Source organism: Octopus bimaculoides, chromosome 10 (genome assembly GCF_046866305.1).
Source record: "Octopus bimaculoides isolate indiv1 chromosome 10, ASM4686630v1, whole genome shotgun sequence".
Classification (NCBI taxonomy): domain Eukaryota; kingdom Metazoa; phylum Mollusca; class Cephalopoda; order Octopoda; family Octopodidae; genus Octopus; species Octopus bimaculoides.
The window spans coordinates 45809359-45837357 of record NC_142937.1 but is presented as its reverse complement, the minus strand read 5'-3'; the positions used below and the strand labels follow the sequence as shown (position 1 = coordinate 45837357).

The 27999-nt window shown below is 31.8% G+C and overlaps 1 protein-coding gene across 26 annotated transcripts in view; it reads left to right on the top strand.

Annotated features, from left to right (window-relative positions):
• The window catches only part of LOC106867842 (YTH domain-containing protein 1), a 75897-nt gene that overhangs the window by 24587 nt on the left and 23311 nt on the right, over positions 1-27999 (top strand). For 6 of the 26 annotated variants that reach the window (XM_089358576.1, XM_052971152.2, XM_089358572.1 and 3 more), the window contains exons 2-11: positions 5903-5998; positions 11259-11444; positions 11909-12076; positions 12186-12386; positions 13526-13669; positions 14740-14888; positions 20900-20954; positions 21309-21426; positions 22204-22288; positions 22688-22929. In XM_089358576.1, the coding sequence (XP_089214702.1) occupies positions 5977-5998; positions 11259-11444; positions 11909-12076; positions 12186-12386; positions 13526-13669; positions 14740-14888; positions 20900-20954; positions 21309-21426; positions 22204-22288; positions 22688-22929 (1370 nt within the window). In that variant the 5' untranslated portion in view covers positions 5903-5976. The remainder of the gene's footprint in view (positions 1-5902; positions 5999-11258; positions 11445-11908; positions 12077-12185; positions 12387-13525; positions 13670-14739; positions 14889-20899; positions 20955-21308; positions 21427-22203; positions 22289-22687; positions 22930-27999) is intronic. The other 20 variants (XM_089358585.1, XM_052971155.2, XM_089358582.1 and 17 more) reach the window with 4 other exon arrangements.

The following is a 27999-nucleotide window of genomic DNA, read 5'->3' as shown; positions in this document are numbered from 1 at the left end:
ATATGTATATATGTGTATATATATATATATGTATATATGTGTATATATATATATATATGTATATGTGTATATATATATGTATATATATGTATATGTATATATATGTGTATATATATATATGTATATATGTATATATGTATTAGTATATATGTATATATATGTGTATATATATTATACATGTATATGTATATATAATGTATATATATATGTATATATATGTATATATATGTGTGTATATATATTATATATGTATATGTATATATATATTTATATATATATTTATATGTATATATATATTTATATATATATTTATGTTTATATGTATATATATATTTATATATATATTTATATGTTTATATGTATATATATATTTATATATATATTTATATGTTTATATGTATATATATATTTATATATATATTTATATGTTTATATGTATATATATATTTATATATATATTTATATGTTTATATGTATATATATATTTATATATATATGTATATGTTATATTTATATATATATTTATATGTTTATATGTATATATATATTTATATATATATTTATATGTTTATATGTATATATATATTTATATATATATTTATATGTTTATATGTATATATATATTTATATGTTTATATGTATATATATATTTATATATATATTTATATGTTTATATGTATATATATATTTATTATATATATATTTATATGTTTATATGTATATATATATTTATATATATATTTATATGTTTATATGTATATATATATTTATATGTTTATATGTATATATATTTTTATATGTTATATGTGTATATATATATTTATATGTTTATATGTGTATATATATATTTATATGTTTATATGTATATATATATATATTTATATGTTTATATGTATATATATATTTATATGTTTATATGTATATATATATTTATATATATATTTATATATGTGTTTATATATATATATTTATATATAAGTGAGATCGTTGCCAGTGCCCCTGGACTGGCTCTTGTGCGGGTAGCACATAAAAGACACCATTTCGAGTGTGGCCGTTTTCGTGCGGGGTGACACGTAAATGCACCCACTACACTCTCTGAGTGGTTGGCGTTAGGAAGGGCATCCAGCTGTAGAAACTCTGCCAAATTAGATTGGAGCCTGGTGTAGCCATCCGGTTGCACCAGTCCTCAGTCAGTCCAACCCATGCTAGCATGGAAAGCGGACGTTAAACGATGATGATATATGTATATGTATGTATATCTATATGAAAATATTCAGATTTGTTAAAGATTTGGCTTTTTATGAGAAGATAGTTCCCTTATAGATACTGTAGAAATTTCAGTCATGGGTTCTTATATCTCGTGAATATTCTCTTGCAAAGAAATACGACTGGTTGCCTTTTCAACACTTTAAACCCCTTGTACCTCATTTCACTTTCTGAAGTCATTGCATTACTACACATGCAATCTGCCAATGGAGTGGAGGAATAACTATATATAGTGTAGCTTGACTGCTTTTCTTTTTTCTCTTCTGTAACAACCTTTCAGTAAACTACAACAGAAATCCTCGAAATTTTAATTTTTTTAAAAAGTAATTTTGCTAGGCTCCACCACAGTAGCAGTCTATAATCTTCTGGCTTGTGTTATTTTTATTGCAATGAATTCACTTACTTCAACATGCTATTACACTTCTGGTTTATATTGTTTTCTTAATACCATACCCATTTATACAACATATATTATGCAATGCTAGCTTTGTTCACTAACTAAACAAACTTTAGTCTTAACCATGTGAGATCCCTTGTCCTAGTTTTGATTAAACTCCAGGGAAGCTTATTTTGTAAGAAGGCTTCTGATCATCTACATAAGTATATATTATTCGTGCACTTAACTCAGGAGTCCACAGATTGAACATTTTAATGTGAGAAAAGGCAGCAGAACCTTTACTGTTTTGAATAGATTTTTATTTTTTAATTTTAGTTATGATCATTGACCTCTCTTATGGGCCATTGTATGCTTATTACTTACTGCCATACATCATTTGATGCTTACTAAACTGCTATTTCTATTTTATGAAATTGCTGAACGTAGATTATAAAACATGTTTCCATGGAAATCCTGTTTGGTTGTCTAAGAGAAATGTAAAATAAGAACCTACTATCCAGTACCACTTTGGAAGTGAAACTGAATTTGTGTATAAAGCTTTTGATTTGTTTAACCAATAATATTGATTTACCTGTTTTGTGATGTTAAATGACACTTATCGCTAAAGCTTTTAACTTGCATGTATTTTTTTCTTTCTTTATATGTTGAAATTGGCTGCATAACCAAGGATAGTTTTAGTTTAGTCCAATATCTTTTCAGTTTTAACTACTGAGGATTGATTTTAATCTAGTCTTGTATTAAACTGCAACTAATATAGTTCAGGTTCTTGACTTTTTACACTCATGTAAGCCTAAGGTTGACAGTACAATTAAAAAGTAAATGCTTAATGTTATTACATTTTGCTGTTCATTTTACGTATATAACTATGAGTTTTGTTAAATGAAGTTAGGCCTTTAGAAAAACAATGACAATCTTTTGTTCTGTAATAAATGTTGTGCACTGAAGCATTGCTCTTTGGTGAAAGAAGCACCATTAAATAACCACAAAAGAAAAAAACAAAAAAAAGGCAACATTTCAAATGTCGAAATTTTGCTAGGCTGATTTTGCCTTTCATCTTTTCAGCAATGAAACAATTGAGCACTGGGTTCAATGTAATTGACTAGCCTCATCTTCTCAAATTTCAGGCCTGTGCCTATAAGTAGAAAGGATTGGTAGAAATTTTTTTTGTAAAATTTAGATCCTGTTTGGCTAACCAGCTCCATCCAGTGAAAACAATCGTAGCAGTGTTGATTTCATTTTCAGATAGTGTTCATCTTATATTATATACACAACCATAATATAATTGGACACTTGGAATTATTCTGTTCAATAACGTATTCACATTCAACTGTCATCAACTTAGACTTCCATTTATTTCAGATTGATAGAATAAAGATCAGTTATGTACTAGGATCAGTTCAGTCAGATGAATACTTCTGTTCTATTCACGTTTGATATGCCCTTTGAAATCTGCATTCTATAAAGCAATATTGTTTCTTTTTTACAACTTTTGTTACTTTTTAGAAAGAACATTTTAAATATTGCTGTAAGATTATTTTGCTAAATTTGAAGCTAGCCATGGTAGAGATAGAAAAAAATTTTTGATAGCTGAATATCATGTCTTATTTCACTATTTCATAATTGTCTGGTAGTCATCCAGTTTGAAAGCTCTGAGTTTTGCATTAGCACAATGACAATAACATTAGCAGGAGCAGTTGAAAAATTACTTGCAATATCATCTGCAAAATAAGTTCCATTTAGTCTACTAAAATCTTATCTGGTTATCCTCAGTTCTAGAATATGGGATGAGTAGTTCCAAAAATTCAAACTAAAAATAAATGGTTTCAGCTCTCTTTGTTGTCTGAATTCAAATTATTCTTTAGTTATCTTTCTCTTTCACTCTTCTGCTGGTCAATTCTCTTTGTCCTGTTGGCCACTCTCCTGCTAAAATCATTCACACAGAACTGGAAAATAACAACTGTGATGAAAACTCTATTGAACATTTTACTCCTGTTTCATTGTGTGTCAGCAAAGAGAAAGTTTGTTAATGCACTATTTCACTCTTTGTTGTTTGAAATTGAAATCTCTGTGGTATTGGTATTTGGGTGATGGAGCAGCAGAAATGCGAATATCCCTTGCAGAATTTACCTCCCTATTACTTTGTTCTGGTTTCAAATTTCCACTGAAGCCAATTTTCATGTTCAATAAAAATAAGCACAAGTCAAATAATTACTGAGGTTGATTAACCCTTTGGCATTTAAACCATCCGTATCTGGCCAAAATAATCTACCTGTTTTATCTTCAATCTGGCCAGAGCCAACCTCTCACTATTATTCTAAAAATAATCACATCATTGAAATCTCAATGCTACAAGGTAATGCATAACAAAGTTTTATCAATGGGAATGAATTTCCATTGATAAAACTGGGAATGAATAAGCATTACATTTAACAGAGAAATCCTAATGCTAAAAATTTCAATGAACTGCATTCCACTTTCCAAAATTTTAGTTAAGTTCTGTCTTCAGTTAAAAGGCAGAATCTGAAATAGAGTACTGTACTCAGCATACTACTGTATACAGTTTTACTTTGTTTTCTGAGTTGAAACCCTTCTAGAATTCTTTTTCTCCTTTGGTCTTTTCTTCATTTTCAGTTTATTGTGCACCAATAATATACTGAGGTCAATAGAATTCACTTATCAATAAGAATTAACTTTTGCCTTAATAAGAAACTATTGTATTTCTCTGTCCATTAGTTTTTTTTTTTCCATTGTCATGATCTCATCACTATATCTTTTTCATCATCTTAAATCTTTCTCTTAATAAACTCTCAATCCAATTATCATATTGTCCAAAACAATGAAAGTTGCTTATCGTATATATCCATCTACTTTTCAGTGTCTCTCAAGACAATCCCATCATCCAATTCAATATTCTTCATTTCTGTTCTTCCTTACTGATTTCTATCATTATTGATTATACACACACTCACAAATATACATGTAACTCCTCTATGATTACATCTCTCTTCCAACTAATTAGCATTGTAGTTTATTTTTCATCTGATCTTTACAAATTTGCTTCTAAATTACTACTACTTATCAGATGTAAGCAATGATACAATATCTTTGTAATTCATAAAAAGTAAAACTCTGTTGGGTTCCAGTAACTCAGTCATGAATTAGCTTGTAGGTGGCTGAATATTCCGCAAACACATTGTACCCTTAGCATAATTCTTAAGTAGACTCAGCATAACAGTTTTTGACAAAGTTTGTTCTTTGAATTATAGGTATAGTCCATCCACTGGGCTTCCACATAGTTTCCATTGACCTGATTTCTCCCTCAAGGCTTAGATCAATCTAACGTTATAGTAAAAGATATTTGCCCAGGGTGCTGCATGGTGGGATCAAACATGTTTACATAGCTCTACCTGTTAATTTAATGACTGGAATACTCATTGTAACTGACTGAAATCCTCTTATTTTAGGATCAATACAATGTGTATATAGTAATCTTCCGATGTTAATTTGATGAACTTTATCTATTCCCTGCAACATCAACCTGAAGCTTAGTCTGTTCACTATTCTCTTTCACTGTGGCAGTAAAGCCTTGGGCTTTGGGTTCATTTGTTCCGTCATAATCCTGTAATAATGTCTTGATTCTTTTAACTGTAGTTAAGTCATTTTGATATATGGTTTGGACAGAAGAGGAAAGACAGCATTCACAACCCTTTGCAGGGTTTCTGAGACTGGTGAGAGGATGTTAACCTCAGATTGGAGACCTAGCCTGGATGCTTGCAACAGAGCAGCATCCAAGGGCTTGGTGGTGCTGTTGAAATATGTGACAAATTAAGTCTACCACTTAATCATTAAAAGCTTTTATTTTCTGTCAACCATACCAAAATATGGAGAAAAATAAATTACAGATGTGAAGCACCTGTCAACTATTTTAACTAAACTAAGGAAATATTCTTACAGTTGCATCATGTCTTCAGTGTCAGACTAACAAAAGGAATTCAAAATTTTACTACTTAGTAACTTCTTTAGTGTTATTTTTATCTTTTTATTTTGTTTATGCATGATTTTTTTGTTATTCCATGTAAAATAACATTTTACTGATACTACTTTTACACTTAAAAAAACAATTAACAACAATTTCCCACTCCTATACTATAGTTTTATATATTGCTTTAGGAGTATGAAAAATATTTATTAGAATATTTGATCTTTATTGATATGTATGGATGATATTTTGTTTCCTAGGAAACGACACTGTTGTGAATGTGCTAGATGATATTTTGGATGCAAATACAGGAGATGATGATCTTATTGTGGAAATGGCATCAGAAGGGAAAATAGGTAACACTTTTCTTATTTTGAAGCTCATTAATCCTACTTTCTCTGCTTTAAAACATTAACATGGCACTACCTCTTCATTCCTCATAGACATCTTTCTATTGCAAGAATTTAGTGAAAGTCGACAAGTCTTGAAAGAGGCATGTTTACATCTTATTACTACTACTTGGCACTACATATAGCCAAAGCTGAATTTGGAAAAATCGACTACTTCATGGCCTTAAAATCATTTAGCATCACAGCTATTATTCATCATTTTCAAGGCAAAAATATACATCTTTAGTCATTACTTACTTTGGTACCAGTATTCAAAATCAAAAAGTTTAAACTCCCTACTATTCACAGGTTTATTATAGTTTATTATTATATAAACTTTGACCAAAATTGGTCGGTGCTTATATGGCTCAGAAAAGTTCTTTGCTTTGGCTTAAAAAGAGAATAATAGAAGATAAAATTGAGAAAAACTACCACATTTTGTAGGTTTTGTCTATTTTGGGCATGAAGTATCCTCTCTCTGTCATATATATATATATATATATATATATATATATATATATATATGACAAATATCAGTATTTTTTTAACTAACTTTTGAAAGATGATTTATAATGGAATTTCACTACTAACATTTTTCAATTATTTTACATATTGAATACTAACAGTTTTAAGTCATTTTGAATATTAGTTTGATTTTACAAACTCTGAAATTCATTCCTAACAGAAGTAACGGTAGTATTTTACAATAGATGGAGCATATGTGAGGTTTCCTCTCTATGTAGGCCAGCTTTGAAACAACACTAGACAGTTGGATATGAGTGGTTGAATAGAAGATTGTTGTATATTTTTGAGAAACAACCTTGCTTATGCAAAGAACCATACCTTGGAAGTTGGTAGCAATAGTGAAGGATTAATTATCATGTTAAGTAATAAGGCAGTTGGTTTAGGTTTTGAAGGAGTAGAGGAAACATAGTTGAGAAATACATTTAGAATAACATGAGACAGAAAGGCAAACAAATCTGCTGAACTTGAACATAATCAGGGGAAAAAATTTTCCTTAGAAAATGTATGGATTGTCAAAGAAAGTATAATACCACAATGGTATAGGTACTGTTGTGATGAGCTTAATAAAGAAAATGAAAACCAAAGTTAGCCAAGAGGATAGTGAGTCAAGTTATCAGAGGATCTAAGAATTCATTTTGTCATTGTTTAGTTCCTGGTCAACCTTCATCCCACTTATCTGTGATCAATGGTGTAGTTATTCCTTTTCTGTTTTGTTTTTTTCAAGTGGTAGTGTGTGATTTGAGGGTGATGTGATCACTATTATTAGAAGGTTAAATGATTATACAGACATTTTGATATAGAAACAAATAAAATGAGGAATAGTTGCAATATGTATAACCTAGTTTAACCATATGAATTAAGTAATTCTTATTGATTAGCATAGTTATTATTATTATTATTAGTTTTGGGGTGGATGGAGTAGCATGGCAGACAAAATGCTTTGTTGTATTTGTTCCACTTCTTTACATCCTTCTAGGGTTGATAAAATAAAGTACCAGTCAAATACTAGGGTTAATGTAATTGACTAACTCCCTTCCCTTAAAATTGCTGGCCTTGTGCCTAAATTAGAAATGATTGTTCTAGTAGAATTAATTGATTTCTTTTGTTGGAGCAGTTGATTTTTACAGTTGGGTACTCTTTTTGCTGCTAAACCTGTGAATAGAAGCACAATCAGTTTTATATGTTGAGCAAACTGGGGCTTGTAGAATTATGTGCATTAGCCTTGCATAGAGAAAATTATTGCTGTCAAGCCAATGAGATAGCTTGGCCTGCTAGAAATAGTAATCAAATGTCTCGTATCACATCTTAATATTTTAAAAGGAATTGGTTATCATAATCTAGGTTATTATAATTGGTTATTATAATCTAGGATACATTGTCTGAAAAAAAGAGTGATGGAGGGAGGGTTGCTGAATGGTGCCAGTTGCAATGTTATTGGGGTTTGACGTTGGGTTACAAGCCTGCAATTACTGTAGTAAAGTTTTTGGACTCAATAGTTTAGCAGCATAATTGCCTCAGCCATTATACTTTCATTTATTAAAATTATTATTAAAATGGGGAACTTTGAAAGGATTAGGAAGTGAACATAATTGAGTAAATTGTAATGTGACTTGAATGTATTTTGTTTCTGTGACCAAGAAAACACATATATCTCTTGCATAAGGTAGTAGACAGGATGAGTAAGTATTTTTATTCACCCAGGTAAGTAAATATCAAGGCTTTGTGACTGAGTACCTTTTACCTTTTCATGTCACTGAAGCTATAATGAAGGATTTGATAAGCAAGTGTTTTTTTTTTAAATCTCTATACTTAAACTTGTTCTTAAGTTAGAATTATTTCAGATACAAAAGTTTAAAACTAGGAAAAGAAGTTTAGAGTTACTTGGCAGGGTGTGTGGCTTGGAGATCAAGGAGTTTCTCCAGATTGGGCCACTACTCTCCATTGAGGGACCACGGCTCTTGTACTACAAACATGAGATTAGAGTGTTGTGGGAAAGAATTGCAAGATGGATTCTTCAAGCTGATCCAACCAGCAGGAGATCTAAGGGTAGACCAAGAACAAGGTGGTTGGATAATATCATAATCTCATTTAGTCGTGCTTGGGAAGATTCCCAAGTTGGAAAGTTTGATGACAAATGCTTCTGATAGGACCCTATGGAGGCAGTACCTGAGGACTCTATCTCTATGACACTGTCAGGAATAGTGGGTGAGGAAGATGGATGGTCAGGAGTTTTTTCTTCACTGTAAGCAGTAGCTGTATTATATAGACACAAGACTTCACGTTTGGAGGGTGGATATAATCAATTAGATCAACTCCTGTTTTGTTGGTGCATATTTTATCAATTCCAGAAGGATGATAGGCAAAATCAATTTTGGTGGGATTTGATGTCAAAATGTAATGGTAACACAACTAAATACTGCTGGGCATTTTGTCACTTTACTGATTCTGCCAATCCATTGTAGTGCTATGAATGTAGAATGGTAATGAAGTTCGTTTTGCAATGACAATATCCCAGATTTGATGCTACAGCATGTTATGTTGGGCATGTCTTTTATCACAGTTTCAAGTCAACCCTTGTCTTGTGAGTGAAATTGTGTGGGTGGATGGAAACTGGATTGAAGCTGTAGTTTAAAGGACGAACTACACTGATTCTGCCTGAGGACTATGTTAAGAGTATATGTAACTGGGATACTCAGCTGCTCGCATGCTAATTCACTAAATAGGTTATTCATTTGATTGAACAGCTGAATATTCATTACTGAAACAATTGAATCTCCATTTACTATATAACTGATGAATAGCTTGTTAACTCGTACTGCATTTTAGTTGTCTCATAAGTCTAGTTTGTGGAATAAAGTCATTCAAACTAACTTGTGTTAAATGCACTATCTAATGACAACTTCTTCAAGTACTATCTCTTACAGTCAATGAATTAAGGGATTCAGGTTTTTTAGATCTTTGTTTCTAAACTCAAGCATTAGACAAATGATTGTGTCATGTCTGTCAGAATTTAGCATTGTGGAAATGCAATCAACTTTTGCATAAAGCTGTGATGAATTTTAGATTTCACTGATATTTTATATATAAACATTTGAGGAATTAATAGCAGCAGTAGTATATGTGTCGTTTTTAATCTATGTAGCATATAGTCACTAATCTTTTAAAACAAATATCAACCTTTAACATAGCTTGTCAGAAGTATTTGTTAAATTCTCTTATGTTTTGCTTGGAATTAACTACACAAATCTAATATTTTCTCACTAATCACTATATCCACATCTTTCAGTGGAGACCTCCTGACCCTCCTCATTTTATAAAACTCTTCATATTTCCAAAGGATGAGATTTCCCTGATATTTTTTCTTCATAAGTAACATGGTTAATTCTCTACACTTTTATTCTCTTGATAACTCAGTATTTATCCTTTCTTTCCATAGTCTTTTGATACTAACATATCTTACTAGATATGTTATATTTTCATCATTGACCTCCTTCATTATATTTTTAATGAGGATCTTATATTTTGTTTTTTTAACTAAATTAAAACCTAAATATTACCTAGATTTAAGAAAGCTCAAACAATTGTATCACATTGCTATTCCTTTAGCTTCCAATGTAGACGATTCTACATGTTATATATGCTGTAACTTTAGTATTGTCATAACCATTTCAAAGAAACTTGGCGTTTGCTTTAGAGTCAAGAATAGCTGTGATTATTGCAAGGGCTCCATGTACCCACATCATAGTGTTATTCTCATATCTGTCTTCCGATTTTAATGCTAGACAGTATTAAAAAAGAAGTCATTCACATAATTGTGAAACAGTCATTTGCTGGCATCAGCCTTTGCACCTTGGCCCACTATGGAACAATGTTTTCATGTCACTTGTCATTAGAAGAAATTCTATATCTGTTTGCTCTACTTTGGCCTCCACTCAAAACTATTAAAGGTACATGCCTTTTCTGCAGCCTTTTCTTTTATTCTTCATACTCAATCCTTTGTTTCTATAACAACCACCTGCCAAACTTTTGCTTTACTAACTCAATATTGATTATACTAATTCGGTGCTCCAAAAGTACCACATGATCCAATAGCAATGCTCTTTCTTATTGAGTGTAGCAATATTAAACAACTATATTGACAGGAAGAACTTTAAAAGGGACCGTTCTTCTTGCTGGCAATTAAGGATAGGTTGTGTAATGCAGATTTTCAAAGATGTAACACTATGTGGCAGTGGAACATTTCATTAGTATAAGAGTATAGGGTTAATAGTATTTGTGAGGTCATCCTAAAGATGGGCAGCAACCAATTGAATATGTGAGTGTGGTATAGTAGTAGATGGTATCCAGGTTCAGTCCAGACCTAGAAAGATGAATCAGCATCAGAAAGGGACTTGTAAAAACATGCTTTTGTGCATTCTGCATACCTCCAACTCATGTTGAAAAAAAAAGAATATGGGTTATTATGAGAGCAATGATGAAAATAGATTTGAGTCTTAAAATTTGAAAGCAAGCAATTTCTGCAATGATTGTATATTTGAAAACTGCCATTGAATCATTAAGGTTACAAAAGATTAAGATCATTTTGAAAGATGTTTTTAAAGCTGTTGCTATCTTTACATATTACTAAGTTATATACACACATATACATTCATGCATACATACATAGCACCAAAGTAAGACAGTTTCAAATATTTTATTTCAGAACATGCAATGCTTGCCAAACAAAAAAGTATTTCTTCAAATAAAATTGCTAAAGTCAAACCTTCTCTGTCAAAAGGAAAAGCAACTACTACAAAACCTGGGGTTAGTGTTGGTCTGTCTGTAAAACAAGATCTAAAGGTTAAAGAGCCAAGATCAAGAGTACAAACCAAGTCTATTGAGGAAAAAGGTTAGTTTCGTTGTGAATATTAAATGTTGTCAGTGTCAGTGCTTGTGTGAGAAAAGCTAATTATAAATTACTTTGTAATTTGAACTCTTGACTCTTGAAAATGAATTCATCTAATTTGAATATAGATTTGTCTGTGTTGCCAAAAAATATATTTCTCTGCATTGCCACAAAGTCCAGAATGGATAATCTGCTAAAATTTTATTCGGGGTGGAGTAAAACATTTAACAAATTCTACAACATATAGCTGTGTAGAAAAGCGCATATGAAATAGAATATTCAAGCTAAGCTGTAAAAGAGAATCTAGTGCTTGGATTATTCAGATCAGTCCTTTGACATAATTTAAACCGTGTGTGTGTGTGTATGTATACATACATATACATGGATACTTACACATACAAACGCACAATGTTTGTGGATATATGAACTATATATTTTCACCATAATAATCTTTCTAATTCCTTCAGATCTCAAACCAAGTAAAGGAATAAAGAAAATGGTTCCAAGGAAAGAGGTAAAGAAAGTCTTAAAGAAACCAGAAAAAGCTCATAAGGAAATGTTACAACTTCGAGACAATGATGGTCTTGATGACTTGGATGATGATTACACTCTTGATTTAGATAAAGATGCCGAAGGTAGCTATCTTTGTTGAAGTTCTAAGACTGTTTATTTGGTTTTCAATTTTTATTGCTACAAATTTGAGGATGAAGCTAATATGATCTAAACTTATGTTTCTACTTAAAGATGAACTTCTTATGAATAAAATTGATGATCATTATGAAGATGACTCTGATGATAAACATAATGTTAGTATCAGTGCTGAAGAGTCTGAAGACTTGCCTGCTGCAGGCAATGATGCCATGGTTATTCAAGATTATGATACACGCAGTGAAATTGGTACTTCTAGTTCAGAAACTTCCTTGACTGACTCAAATTCAGAATCTTGTAAGTTTGTTGGCTTATATATATATATATATATATATATATATATATATATATATATATATATATATATGTATGTATTGTTGTTTTTTTTCATCAATAAAGCACCACTTTATTTTTTTAAGAGAATGAATTCTAGTTTTTTACCTTTCCTTTCTTGCTTTAGCTTCTATGTAAGGATTTGAACTCAGAATGTATATGCTTCAATAGCCTAGTGGCTAATAATGGTTTCAAATTTTAACAGAAGGCTGAAATTTTGTGGGAGTGGCTAAGTCAATTAGATCAACCCTAGTGCTTAACAGGTACTTATTTTATCGATCCCAAAAGGATGAAAAGTGAAGTCAACTCTGGAATTTGAACTCACAACATGCAAGCGAATGAAATGCTGCTAAGCATTTTTCTCAGTGTGCTAACAATTATGCCAGCTCACCACCAACCTAATGTTGTTACCCCTTTTATTAGAGATTTGGTTGCTATTTCTAGCAACTTGGGCAATCACACCAAGGATCTTTTGTTGGAATCCTTGTAAGAGTTGAAGTGGGTAGAGATTCACACTAACTACTCTATGATATCTAGTTTATTGTCTCATAATTTTGAGTTTAAAATCTTGATAGGCTGATTTTGCACTGATGTAGATGAAAATATACTATATGTTCTAGTAGGAGTAGGTTAATCAACAGCATATCATCTCCCCCCTTCCCCGATTAATTATAGCTTGTCTGTCTAATGACAAAATGGACCTTGCCTTATCAAAATGATTTAGTTTACAATGTTGTAACACTTTTTATTTTTCCTCTATCCAATATTTTTTGGAATTCTACAAAGAAGTGAAAGAAAATACATGCACACATACACAAATCTAGAATTATTCTTCTCACATTCACTAATTCAAGTTGAAATTTCATTGCATTGTATACTTGTGTCTCACTTCTGTTTACCTTTTTATTACAAAACGGTTAATTGTAAAATTAAACTAGCAGCTGCAAAGTAAAAAAGAAAGGAAGTTCTGGCAGTTTTCCTTATTTTCTTATAAAAGCTAATCTGGACAATTATATGTAACCAAAAATTTTGATTATCACAAAAAAGATGAATGATATCAACATTATGACAACTGTGGTTTAATTCAGCAAATCTTATTTTAGATCCTTCTGACAAAGAAAAGAAAGATGAACCTCGACGGGAGAAAAACCACAAAAGAGGGATTTCCCCAATTGAATGGGACAGGAAAAGTGAAGATTCTGCTGATGAGGATGATGATGGTGATGACAGTGAATCTGAGAGACGACGTATGTTGGCCTTTCTTAGTTTGGGAATTGTTAATTACCTAGAACGTAAATCATGTAGCTAGATCTTGAAGGTGCTGCTGAGTACATGTTCTAATGTTGTCTACAATCTTTCGACTGTTTGGTTGTAATCTGTATAACCACTATGCTTTATTTTTTCAATATTTATCTTCAATATTTATCTGATGGATAAGGGCAGTGTGCAAAAATTCTTAGGTTCTCATTCTAAGAATAACCAGGTGAGTTTAAGGTGGTTACTGCTTAGTTTGCATTGTCACAGATTAAATGTTGGAAAGGGGAGTTCTTGACAAATGTATTTTTTGTTGAAATACAAGAAATACTTACAGTTGCTTGAATGGAAGCAATCAGCATTAAATGCTTTGGTTATGAAAGCAACACAGCACATATGTTGGAATATGACATGGTGCACTGTCACATGATACATATGATAGAAAAAGTTTTATTGGGATTGTAACCATGTTGATCTGCCATTTTCATGAATAGTCAACTATATTGCCTTCCCCATTGTACCCAATACTCCTGGCACTCTTTTTATCAACCTCAAAAGAATGAAAGACAATGATCATAGGTAGGATTTGAACTTAAAATGTAGAGATACATATCTAAATTCCACATATATTTATGTATATATTCATATACATCTTACTGAATCGGACATCTGATATCTTATCGTTATAAAATATTTTAACATGATGTCAGTCATGTTCTGATTCCACATAGGAATAAATAAATATATTATACTGAATGTTTCAGACCACAAATGAGTGGAAAAAATTTGCTTGCTGACCAAAGACAAGTGCAATTGTTTGAACATGTGATCAGAATCAATAAATACTAAACACATAAGTGATTGCTGCTAGATTAAAGTAAACATACTGATGATATAGATTGTAATAAGGTGTTATTTGAGAATGTTGGTTACAGAACTGACCAAGGAGACACCTATAGAGTGTAAGTATACTCATCTAATTTATACCAACATGTATGTATTAACATTTAAAACATTGATATGATGCATGTTTCAAATTAATTATATTTTATATATATTACAGGTAGTGCATCTCGTTTGAAATATTTATTCAAGAGGGCTCGCTTCTTCTTAATTAAGAGTAATAATCATGAAAATGTGGCTTTAGCTAAAGCTAAAGGTGTTTGGTCAACTCCCCCACAGAATGAAGCCAGATTGAATCAAGCTTTTAGGGTATGGAGTTAATCAACTGCTTCTTATGCTGTATTTGTCATTTATTTTCTTAAAAGCAATTGTGAAAAATTACTTCATCTAAAATATATATATATCTACACACACATCCAATTTTTATTCTATGGTTGCTGTAATTCAATTATTGTACACCTCATGCAGGAAAAAAATCTTGGCTCCTGTAAGCTAGAAAGTGTACATAAGTGTGATTGAAGTTTGGTCCTGTAGCATCACTAAAAAAAATTGTTCCTAATAGATCATGTTCATTGAATAATCTCTGTCAAGGATGAAGGTATTTAATATTGCTGAAAAAAATGTATATCTCTTCATATCTCTCGTACAACTTCATTTTAGAATGCTGTCACAAGGGTGGCTTGGTTGGTGTGACGTGGAGCTGGTAAAAAGGAGATGTATTTCGTAGGCTGCATGAATAATAACTGAAGCAAACTTGCAAACATTTAACTGAAATATGTCTTACTGCACATAAATGTATTGGTGTTGGTTATATACCATGAACAACAAATGTTTATGGACTGGGATAGACAGACTACCCTGAAGTTATAAGAAGCTTTCTGTGTGACATGCAGTTGGCCTAAAAACTATATGATGTCAACTGTGCAAATCAGAGATCCTTGGTGATCCTTAACCATCTGCATACCAAATGGTTTTTATAAGGGACCAGAAGCTAAATTCAAAAAATCATGTTATGCCATGCCACAACTTCACACTGACTGGTTGATCACATGAAACCAAAGTGATTCGCTTGAGGTGTCTGATAGATTATCAGTTGAGATTTTGAATCACCACCACAAGTAGTCTTTTCCTAGTTCTTTACATGAATGTAAAAAGTATAAAACAATAAAATGAAGCCAACACAAGTACAAAAAGAGCAAGAAGGAAAAAACATGCATTGAATACAGAATAAATGCAGAAAGAATGGCTATATAAGAATAAGTTTGTAAAATAGGCAAAGTTCTGCAGTTTTTTTTTTGTTTTTTTTTTTGAAATGTAAAAAAACTTTTTGAGTTAAAAAAAGATATGTCCAAGTGTTCTTAATCAGCCAATGGAAGTCGGTCAACATTGACAGTTATCCATCTACTCTGAATCTCCATGACCATACATTTTGGTTTAGCTTTTAGTACACGATGTGGACCAGAATAATCCATTGGATACTTAACTGCATTGTTGCATACAAAAATGTAAGTCAGGTGAAATAAAAGTTTTAATCAACAGAGATAATTGTGCCATATAATTTCATAGACAATGAATATAGCTGGTAGGATCATGTTGATTAGCTGTAGCCACTACCATCTGACCAGGCAGTGTAAGTGCCAAACCATATAGTAATTCTGCAAAGGAGTAACCTAGGTCTTCTTTAATAGTGGTATGTAAAGCTAGTAACACAATTGCCAGGTCTTCTAATCATCTATCCAGATTGGAATGTGCTCATAAAGCTACATTAAGCTGGCAATGAAAATGTATCATTCCATTAACATGGGATGATAAACTGTAGTACAAATTCTTTGTATACCTAACAGATTAGATAGCTTAGCAAAAAGACTGGATTCAAATTGACACCCACCGCCAGTTGTTATTGTCATAGGTGCACCAAAACGTGAAATCCATTTGGCTACTAGGGCCTTTGCAGCTGTAAAGGATAAAATGTCTTTAATCTGTATATGGAAAAACAATCTATACAGGTCAAGTGATACATTTTATTTTGAACTGGTGGAAGAGTGCTTTGTTTCAGCTGGCTTAAAATGTTTTGGTAAAATAGAAAGAGGTTGCCAGGGATTTTGGACAAATTGTTGCTGTACTCCTCTGATTCCAACATCAGATGCATCTACTATCAATGATAGAGGAGTGTGTGGTATTGAATGGGCTAGTAGGGAAACTTAAACTAATTTTTGCAAAAATAGTACAACCACGTAAAAAGCTGAAAAATCACGAATATGTAGAATTGAGTACTTATCAGGAACAGTTAAAACATTCAATCGTTTATAGTCGAACTGTATGAAGTTAAGAAGATCAATTACTACAGGAAGGCTGGATTATTCCTAAGTTCAACATGTGGCTAAATTCATCCTTAACTATTTTTAGCTTGCCAGCAGTGAGTCACTTGGGTCGTGATGAAACAAGAGGTCCCTTAGTGATATGTGTAATTTAGTGTACTGGATTCCTATTAAAAACAGTGGGAGTGATGTCTGGAAATTTCTTAAGAATCATATAATAATGATTACATGTGGAGGGTACAAAGAAAAGAAGTCTGACAGTAGCAGTTTTACTATATGTACCCTGCACAGACAAATCCTATTCTGAATCTCTCAATCTCCTGTGTTTTGAATCTACAAGAAGACCAAAATGATGCAAGAAGTCAGCACTGAGAATAGGATATGCAACATCCATAATTATAAAGATCTTGAATTCTCATTGCAAATTAAGATCCAAGATCATAGATTTCTCACTGTAAGTGGAAATAGGAGGGTGGTTAACAGCTTGTAAGATTACAGCTGACAATTTCTGCGAATTACATAAAAATATTACTGGCCAAATGCTGCAAACTGCTCCTGTATCTACCAGGAACCAATGAAAGACAGTTGCATGCATTTGTGTACTTCAACACCAAAATGGTTATGATACCAACAAAACATTCTCCTATGAGGACTGAATGGCTGATTTCTAGAAGTCATCTGGTCACAAGAATTTGAGGATATAGAAAATCAATATCTATAAAACATAAGATGTTTGTGTGTGTGTGTGTACGTGATGTGAGTTATGCACGTCCACAAATTAGCACGCATGTCGCTCCAATTTTAGGAGGACATTGTTCATGACCCTATCTGTGTTTTTGTCAACTTTTTTTCACAGAGGCACCCGCGTATAGCTGTAAAAATCGATAAACTTTTACCAATTTTGAAGTTTGTTGACATGGCGAAGTCAAATCTGTGCGTACGCGCGTGAAGGAGAGAGAGAGAGAAAGAAAGAAAGAGAAAGAAAGAAATAATGTGTTTGTGACAAGGGGAGAAACAGTGTTTGCCAAGCGTCTAAAAAAAAAAAAATGAAAAAGTGGAAGAGGGAGACAAAGCGGCTAAGGAAAAAAAAATTTCTCTCACCAAGACAGCGTCTAACAAAAAAAAAGGAACGAACAAGTGGAAGAGGGAGACAAAGCGTATTACCAAAGAAAATGTAGCTAAGGAAGACAGAGTAAAATGCATTTTTTTTCTTAAACATAAGATATAGTTTCAAATATAAGATGTTTTTGAAAGACACTATATTCTATAAGATTATATATACTTTCTCACACAACAATTCAAATATATTTATTTTAAATCGTTCATCTTTCTCCCCCCCCCCTCTCACTCTCACACATATACTACTTTGGGAGCGAAAGAGTTTTGTTTATATTTCACAACTATGAAACAAAAACGTATGTAACAATTTGTCAGTCACCCCCCCCCCCCCAACCCGTTTTTCGGACCACAAAAAGGGTTTGGTAATTTTTCAGATTAACACCCGCACGATTTCCACTAGGATGTTACGGTTAGGATTAGGGTTAGGGTTAGAGTTAACATACAAGGGACAGGCTCCTTATTTTTTGGTTAAGGTTGTTGGTAAGCTTTCCTAAGTTACTCCAATCCAGATCCCCAATGCAAACCTTCAGATCAACCTTCTCCTATGCAGATCTCTAATGCAACATTTAAAAAAAGATTCAATAAGTGAAAATAACCAATAAACTGATTCCTTATGGGATTTCCCAATCAAATTGCCAGCAAACCATTTTCAGCCAAACCAATTTCAACGGATTTCGCTCAAATCTGATGTCGTTGTTACTTATTTTGGTTTGAAATAAAGGACTTAATCATTTAATAATCCTAGCTTAATCCCGAGCAGCGCCGGGTTATACTGCTAGTGTAGGATATTCTAATTGTGCAAGTCTATCTGTAAAAGTCAGAATTTTGTCTTTGGGTGTCTTACAAAAAAAAATCACCAGTTTAGAGGAAATAGAAGAGATGAAGGTAGGAGGATAAGTATCTGCATTAGAAATATTTGAGGAAGAAACAGCCATAATACTGTCTGCCAAGTTGCCAATGGGGTAGTAGAGCTCAGCTGTCTTAGAGGCATTAAAATGGATTGCACATTTTGAAGATAGGTGCGAGAAAAATAGTTGTCTCAACATCAACTCTTCAAGTGGGTTATCCTCTACTAATTCTCTCATTCTTCTTCTCAACAGTTGGGAATGTAATATTTCTGCTTTCATACTTTGATAAAATATGGAGTCAAAAATTTTTAGTAATTGAATCTTTGACTTCACTACTTAAAGCAAGAGGCAAAACACTGACTAAAAGGTGAAATTGGTGTGTATCTGAGGAAATTTTATTTGCTGTGAAATTGGTTTTGAGCTGAGAAAACCAAATTGAAGGACCTCCAGGTGAAGCAAAGGACAAAGCAGCCTGAATAGCTACGCTATCACTATTTTCAGAAGAAATCAACAGGACTGGTGATATTGCCATTTTTACACGCAAATCAACTGGAACCACACAAATGAAAGGATATGAAAAGATTAAATACTGGCTGTTACAGCAAACTCAGGAAGGTCCTAGATAAAATTTGCTCCTAAATCATTCATTCAAGAGAAGAGGAAACTTTCCTTAATGTTGAAAGTTGGTTTTGACTGTTAATTTGATCAGATGAAAGATACACCTAAGCCATTAATAGTCAAGCTAATAGCCTTATAATGCCATAGTTTCAACAGGTGGAGGAGTGTGGTGGTAAAAGTAATGAGTAGTGGTGTCTACCCCCTTTGATCTTCTCTCATTGTTGTAGTAGTGGTGATAAGTTGATTTTCATAAGATTGACAAGTTGGGTTTATTGTTGCAGCTTTTGCTGGCTTTTCCCTGAGTTGAATGTTACCAAATGTTGTTAGGTGAAGATGAACGTCAACTGTCACCAATTTCATGATATCAAATTGAGGGTGGCTAATTGCTTGAGTTGAATTGGTCAGTGGACATATATTTTGTTGGTTGCATGAATAATAACTGAAGCAAATCTGCAAACATTTAACTGAAATTTTTATTGCTGGACATAAAGACATTGGTGTTGGCTAATTACAATGAAAATATAAATGTTTTCTGACTGGGAGAGAGACAAACATCTCTGAAATTATAGAAAGCTATGTGACAACATACAGTTGGCCCCAAAATGTACAAAGTCAACTGTGCACCAAACGGTTTTTATTGGGGACTGGAAGCTAAATTGTAGAATGTTTGAGAAAACCATGTCATGCTACAGCTTTGTGCTTGATTGGTCAATTAATTGACTGATCATGTGAAACTGTGGTGGTTTGCTTGTGGTGTCTGACCAATTATCTAGTAGTTGAGGTTTCAAATCACCTCTACAACACTTTATATTGCATAGTATTATGCCTGTTGTTTAATTTAGTTGATGATTGGAAAAAAAAAAATTCTTTCGTGTTTCATTTAAATCTTAATTTTGATTACAAATCTTTGTCCACAAGAAGTTGCTGTATTAAAGTTGATTGAACAAACCCAGCCATAGCCATCTCATCTTTTTAGGAATATGCATATAGGATTACATTATCCACTGCATCCTTCCATGTTTAAAATGGTATGGTTTGATTTGCGGGCAGGTTGGTGACAACTTACTTTTGCAGGTTGTGTGACTATGTGGTCTCTTCTTACACCTGTTGAAAATCTGATGAAGGTGTCTACAATACTATATTCCTATATGCAAATAAATACTCAGAACAATATACCTTGTGCTACTAATGGAAGTAAAAGAAAAATAATATACAGCACCTACAATTTTATATGATCGAAACAAATTTGTAGATAACTGAAACAATGTTATTTTATAAAAGTAATAAATAATTGTGTGATTATAAGAATAATATTGTAGAGAAGTGTTAGATAAATCATCTGTTTACTGAATTAAGATATTATTTGAACAATATTCAGTCTCATATACTAACATTTTCAGTTTATTTATATTTATAGGAAGCTGATAATGTAATTCTGGTGTTTTCTGTGAAAGAAAGTGGGAAATTTCAAGGTATTTAATTTATTAATTTGTAATTGACACTGATATATTTTTTATTAAATTTGTGGTATTTTGCAATTAAATTGCTGTTGGGGGAATAATTTACCATTTTCCTTTTAAGTAATAAAATTCAAGCTATTATTTCATTAGTGGGAAGCAAAAGCAAAAGTATAATAGCTATGTTTTATGTCTCAGTTTTTTGCTTTTAATAAATTTTGTGTTAAAAGGTTAAAAAAAAAAAAGAAAAATCCTAAATTATATTGAAAATTTATCATAGTGAAAATAATTATAATGTCTGTTGATCGGTTATCACTTTCATTTTTAAAGATTTTAATGTTTGCTTTTCAACATTTTATCACTGCCAAGGTTTTGCACGATTATCAGCTGAATCAACAAGGGATCATCCTCCAATACGTTGGGTTTTACCACCTGGGTTAAGTGCTCGAGCACTCAGTGGAGTTTTTAAATTGGATTGGATTAACCGGTGAGTTAAAAACTAAGTTTTCTGTATCCCCAGCATATTGACTATATATTTTCAGGAGTGGAGAAGAAATTGTACGAAAATTTATTGAACAGCCATCCATTTCTATCAGTATTTTTATCATTCAGGAAAGAGTTACAAGATATTGATAAACATAAGAACTTTTGGGTTTCTACTTTTTAACCATGGCTATGTATTATACTTATCTTCCTTACCCACTCCTGCAACTTACTCAGCATCATTCCTCTCTTATCCTACTCCTCCCTCTACTCTTTGGTTTCACTCAACTATTGCCACTTCCACTTCTAAAATGTGAGTAGATGAGCAAGAAACCTGTTCTGCTCTAGCCTTTTTGCCTCTCATCTCCTAGCGAAGTTATGCAGTTTGCAAGACAATGAATAAGGGAGGGGGAAAAGACAGTACATTCTGTGAAGTGTTTGGCATTAAGAAGGGCATCCAGCTATAGAAACCATGCCATAGCAGACACTGGAGCACAATGCAATCTTTATGCCCACCAGATCCTGTCAAACTGTTCAATCTATGGCAGCATAGAAAATGGACATTAAATGATGATGGTGATGATCTGTCTGTAGAATAAATGTTATATATTACATAATTGTTACAGTTTGTTTCTTTCATTGCACTTCCATACACATACAACTTGTACTAAAAATCAATCATTTTAAATTTCTGTTCCTATAACAGTTAAATAAAAGCACTTTTTAAAAAAATTTAGTATTTTTATATAAGCAATTGTTTTCTTTCATTTTCATTTTTTAGGCGTGACCTTCAATTTACTAAAACTACACATCTGCATAACCCTTGGAATGAAAATAAATATGTTAAAATTGGCAGAGATGGACAAGTATGAAATTTTTTTTTGCTATTACTATTTTTTAAGTTTTCAAAATTTAATTATCCTGCTTTAAATAGGAACTATATTTCCAATAGCCTGACATATAATCAACCGTTATTGATTGTAAGCAAAGTCTTCATATTTCATCATAAGTATTTACCATTTTCAACAGTTTGATAGCAGCTGCCTCAAATCTTTGTTCATTTTCTTCTCTTCTTAATCATGGTTATGATTAAGGTAGAGTTCTGTGTCAAGGAAGTATAATCTTAATATAGTATGCTCATTTATGCAAATGTCTTTCTGATACTGTTTAGCTATTAATTCTGATTTTTACATGATTTTGATGTTTTTTTGCTACAAAGACTTGTGTATCCCAATATGATTGATTTTATAACTTTAATTTTACAGGAGATTGAACCAACTGTTGGAGAAGCTCTATGTAAATTATTTCCGTCAGATGACAATGTTGACCTTGGCAGTATTGTAAGAAAAGCTAGAAAGTCACACCATCACTCTCGAAGTTCAGAAAGGCATTTGGATCGTTACCGTGGAGTAAGCAGTACTGGTGGGCCCAGTGGACCAGGTGTTGCAGGAACAGCTTCTACAGGAGCCAGTAGTAGCAGTGGCCCAAGGAATTCCGAAATTTCTAGGTTAGAGCACTTGTTTCAAGCTCAAGTTTTATATGGAAGAGGTATAACATGACCTCTCATTCCCAAGTACTTTGAGTATTGTCTAATTTTTGAGGCGCGTATACACTCAATTATACAAATTCACACATACATGCAGACATATCTCAAAATATTCACCCTATGTTAGCATATACGTACACGTAATACTTATAATTATGTGTACGTATGTATATCTATTTGGCATATGCATTCCTTCGAGGGTTCTTTGTTTTCCTGAGAAAATAAAAACCAAGAAAGGAATGAGCTTGTACCAAGATAGATTGGAATATAAACTGGGTGGCGAAAAATGTTAATACCAACTCTTTCCGACTGGTAAGTATGTCAGAGTGGGCCGTATATCTTTAATGATTCTCTTCCTAGCATATTACAGGGCTTAACTCCTGGAGCCTCTTACCACTGCATTTAGGAAGGCTTGACTTGCCTCATTTGAGCTCAATTTGGCCAGATTTAAAAGAAAAAGAGAGAAAAATAGAGGAAAAAAACAAACATAAGAAATGTTTATATCTGTGCAAGGACTTGCACACTATCTTGTAATACCAATTCTGAAGTTGTTCTCAAAGGATTGTCTTATGGCTTCTAAAAAAGTGTTCTTACATATGCAATATCCTCTGGCATCCCATTGTTATTAAAGTCTTCTGGACAGCAGTTCTATTGATTCAGTTGGGTTGGGTTGTGTTATTGACAGCAAAATCAGTGAGTATTAATGTAATTTTCAGTGTTTGTAATCAATGTTATAAACTATCATGCCATATTATCATAAAATGGTTTTCATTGGCTGTTTCCCTTCCCTCCAGCCTATTTACATGCTGATAGTAGACTACTTCACACCTACATCCTCAATAATGTTGCCTACCATCAACTTACATCTGCATGGACGTAAGCATTTCATTGTACATTTTCTTATAAATGCAGTCATCTGTCTTTATTTGACAAAAGTTTAAGTTGGTGAAAAGGCAGTTAAGTTTTGGTGCTGTCTCAAATGAAACAAAATAATTAAAAAGGAAAGTACAAAAAACCTACACATACACACATGCCCCTCCCCAAAAATCCAAAAGTAAGTTTTATGAACTGCGTATCTCTATATATAAATATATATTTATATAACCATCGGTGTTCAGCTCTAATTGAACTGTGATACTACTATTGTTATGCGTGGGACTTCTCACAAAATGCCACATAATGAACTAAATATTGCATTAAAATAACGAACGTTAACATAAAAAAAAAATTAAAACGCAAACAAATAGTAGTGAGCAATGGAATACAGCTTGTATGTGGAGTTGGTACTGAGATGCTAGAAGACATTCAAACTGCAAAACGGTATGTTACCTCTTTTTCTTTTGCATAATTTAACCCACAGATCAACATATATGGTACATCGTTGAGTTTTTGTTTATACAGTTATTTTTATTGCTTCGTTAAGCTGATTATAAAGTTAGGTCTTTCGTCCATCTCTCTATATATGCCAGTTTTATCAGTTGAAGTTCTGTATTTGAACTATTAACATTTATTGAACTCCATTAGAAACATTTTACATGGCATCATAATGATTAAGAATAGAAGTTTAGGCTTCAAAAGTAACTCAGCATTTGTTACTTCATATGCTTAAATATCTATTTCCATATCAAGCGAATGTATTTTAAACTTTATCGATTTGTCTCCTTCATTTTGATATTTTTACTTCTTTAGTAGTCATTTAGCTTTTAGTTTATATATATGTATAGTTTGAAGCAAATTTTTTCTGACATCTAAGTTTAAAGGGTGATGTGATGTACTTGTAACTATTTGAATTGTTTCTACTGAATTATTCTCCAGCTGCACATTCAAGATATTTATGGAAATTTTTGTTCCTTTTAATAAATATTTTATTCTTTCAAATTATTTTTGGGTGACGTGAATGATAAATAATTAATACAGCTAGTACATACAAAACTGCATGCAGTTTTTATGTAGAGGTGTGTTGTTTTTTTTGTTTTTTAATATTAGAAGTAACTATATGCTTTTGCTAGAGAAATATTATACCTTCTATTTAAAGAAAATTTATTTATGTTGCATTAAGATCTGAAGTGTATACAACTAAAAACACTAGTCATCTTTGTAGCTTTTCCATTTCTTAAATATTAATATATATTTCTTTAAGCTCTCATTTAATAGGAGTATCGATTAAAAAAAAAATCATTTAAGTTTCAGCTATGAAAGCTTTTGAGTATATTAGAGATCATAACTTTGAATCATTGCAACAAATGTTATTGACTTTTTTTTTTTCATAATTTATATCAAAAGGCTGAGTTGTTGTTTTGAAATAGTTGCTGTTGAGAGCCAGTAATCTGCTGCAATGGTGGCACAGATTAATCAATACAGTTTCAAAGTAGTTAGTTCATGACTTGCTCTCTTGTACTGGGAATATCCTCACCATTGATTCTCTTTTGATTTCATTGATCTTATTCAATTTCCTGCATTTTGGTTTATTTTTCATTTGCATTTTAGATTTAGGTCAAAATGTTAATTCTAGTATAGTAAAAAAAAAAAAGAATATTTTCTTGAAATCATTGCTGGAATTTAATATCTGATAAAATTTTATTTCACATGTTGAAATAAACTTTTTTTTTTTTTGAAATTTTATATATGATTATATTGTACAGGCCCTATCCAATATAGATAGATAGATTTGTGATTTATGGCAATGTAGTATAATTAAATTATTTCAACTAAAGCTTTGCTATATTTCATATTTTTATTTAGATGTGTTTATTTTTTCCCTGTCTTAAATGATTTTAAATATTTAAATATTGATTATTCAATCAACTGTGCACTTCTGTTTGTCTGGTGCCTGGACAAAGGACCAAATTAATATTTGAGACGTTTTGGGGGTTAAAACATTCAAATTTTATTTAAAATTTTCTTGCCACTGAATTCCGAATATATTGAAGTCAACCTCATAAAAAAATTTTTAACTTTTCCTATTTGTTTTTCATTTATTTTATTAATGCTATCATGCCTTTTGCTTCAATTCAGCATATTTATATTTTAGCTTTAATTTAGCCCTATATGCAGCGTGGTTTGACTAATGTTCTTTATTGAACAGACATTTTACTATTTCAAATTATATATTTCTTTACTGTTTTTAAGTATTGAGCTTGATATTGGTTTTATATTGCTCTAGGTATCTTAAAAACTAACTAATCTATTTATATAGATCCATATACATGTATACAGGTACTATTAAGTGAATATTTCCTAGTTGTGATTTTCAAAAAAATATTTTACGATTAAATGTTACAAGTATTAGTAATCAGTAAATAAATCTTTTTATATTATTTTATGGATGAAGATTAGCAGGAATTTGAGTTTAAAAAATGTGGTTAAAAGAATTTGAAACTAAATGATACTGTATTGCTGAACCATTATTATTATTATTATTTGCTGCTATATTATTATTATTATTATTATTATTTGCCTAATATCTACATTAAACTTTGCATTCACACAAAATACATTTTTCAAATTGATTTGATGACTTGTCATTCTGTGAGTTTTATCTATTAAATGGTTTTAACCTTTTTGCTGTGAAATTAAATTTCATAGTTATTCCAGTAATGGTTTAAAATATCTACCAAAAAGTATAATTGGTATTTTCTGCAAGTCATGTTGCTTCAGTAAACTTGACATAACTCAACAGAAATTAGCTTCAAATATGACAGTTCTCAGCAAAAGATAGACTGGTATATAAGACTGCCTTCCACAATTAAAGGTAATGAAATTATGAGTAGATATATGTGATTTTTACAATCAAAGTATTAAGCAAGGCAGTTTCAATCCAAATTCTAATGTATCTTTATCACTTACTAAAATAGTTTATAAAAATATCCTATAAATTCTTAGTATTGTTTCAGTTCAAGCAGCACTTTGTCTATGATCTTGTTTCAGTAGCAAATAGTACGTATGAGGACTGATTTTTGCTTTTTTGTATTACAAGGGTAATTACAATTAGACTGCCATTGGAACAAGATTTACCACTTGTGAAAAAAAGATCATTTTTGAAGCTACCTCTTGAAATATTTAATTTCTTCCAAATTCTAACTTCCTGTTATGAAATTAAAAGTATTTTTTCATGAATTTATTCTGAAAATTTATTACATTGTGGCTGCAGGCATAGATGACATATGACTACATATATATCATCAAATAACTTTGGGTTCAATACTGCTGCAAAGCATATAACTTGGTCAGCTGTCTTTTGCCATAGTAACATACCAACTTAAGTCTTGTAAAATTGGGTACATGGAAACTGCAGAAGCTCATTAGATTGGTTGTATCTGTTCTTATGTGGTAAATTTAATTTGCCAACCAGTAATATTGCCACCCGACTGTGTCTACCTTTAATTGAGGTACTGGCTCTCTAGTTTGAAGATAACATGAATATCTTAATGTACTGCTTCCTCCATTTTCTCCACTAGTCTTGGAGGTCCTGCAAAAGGTACAAGTTACAGGCTCTGCTCTTCATTTTCTGATTAAGCCATAAAAATATCATATTGACTTATATCTTTAGAAAGGCATAAATGTCACACACTCAACAAAAGAGAAACGAGTTATTGCAACATGCATAATATCACAAGATCTGAATCCTTGTAGCTAGTGAGCCTGTTGCTCAACCTGTGCAGTGTCATATACTGACTGCACATAGCAGTGCAACAGCTTCAAACACCTCAGTTATAACCAGCTCAAAATCGTGAGAACATGATTTATAAACAAACATACATTTTTATAGATTATGATGTAAAGATTCATTTAGCTTTATCACAAATGTCTGTTTACTTTCACTCCATATCTCATAAAACTTTTTCTTTCATTCATTCAGCAACTTCATCGGTGTTGTCTTATAACCAATTTTTGAATAGTCTTTCATTACTCATACTGTAAGCCTGGTTCTTCAGATATTACACTTTTCATATATGAGGTTTCATCATGTTCAGTGTTTAATTAATAAACTTGTATCTCTTTCATTTTCTCTTTCTCTCTCTCTCTCTCTCT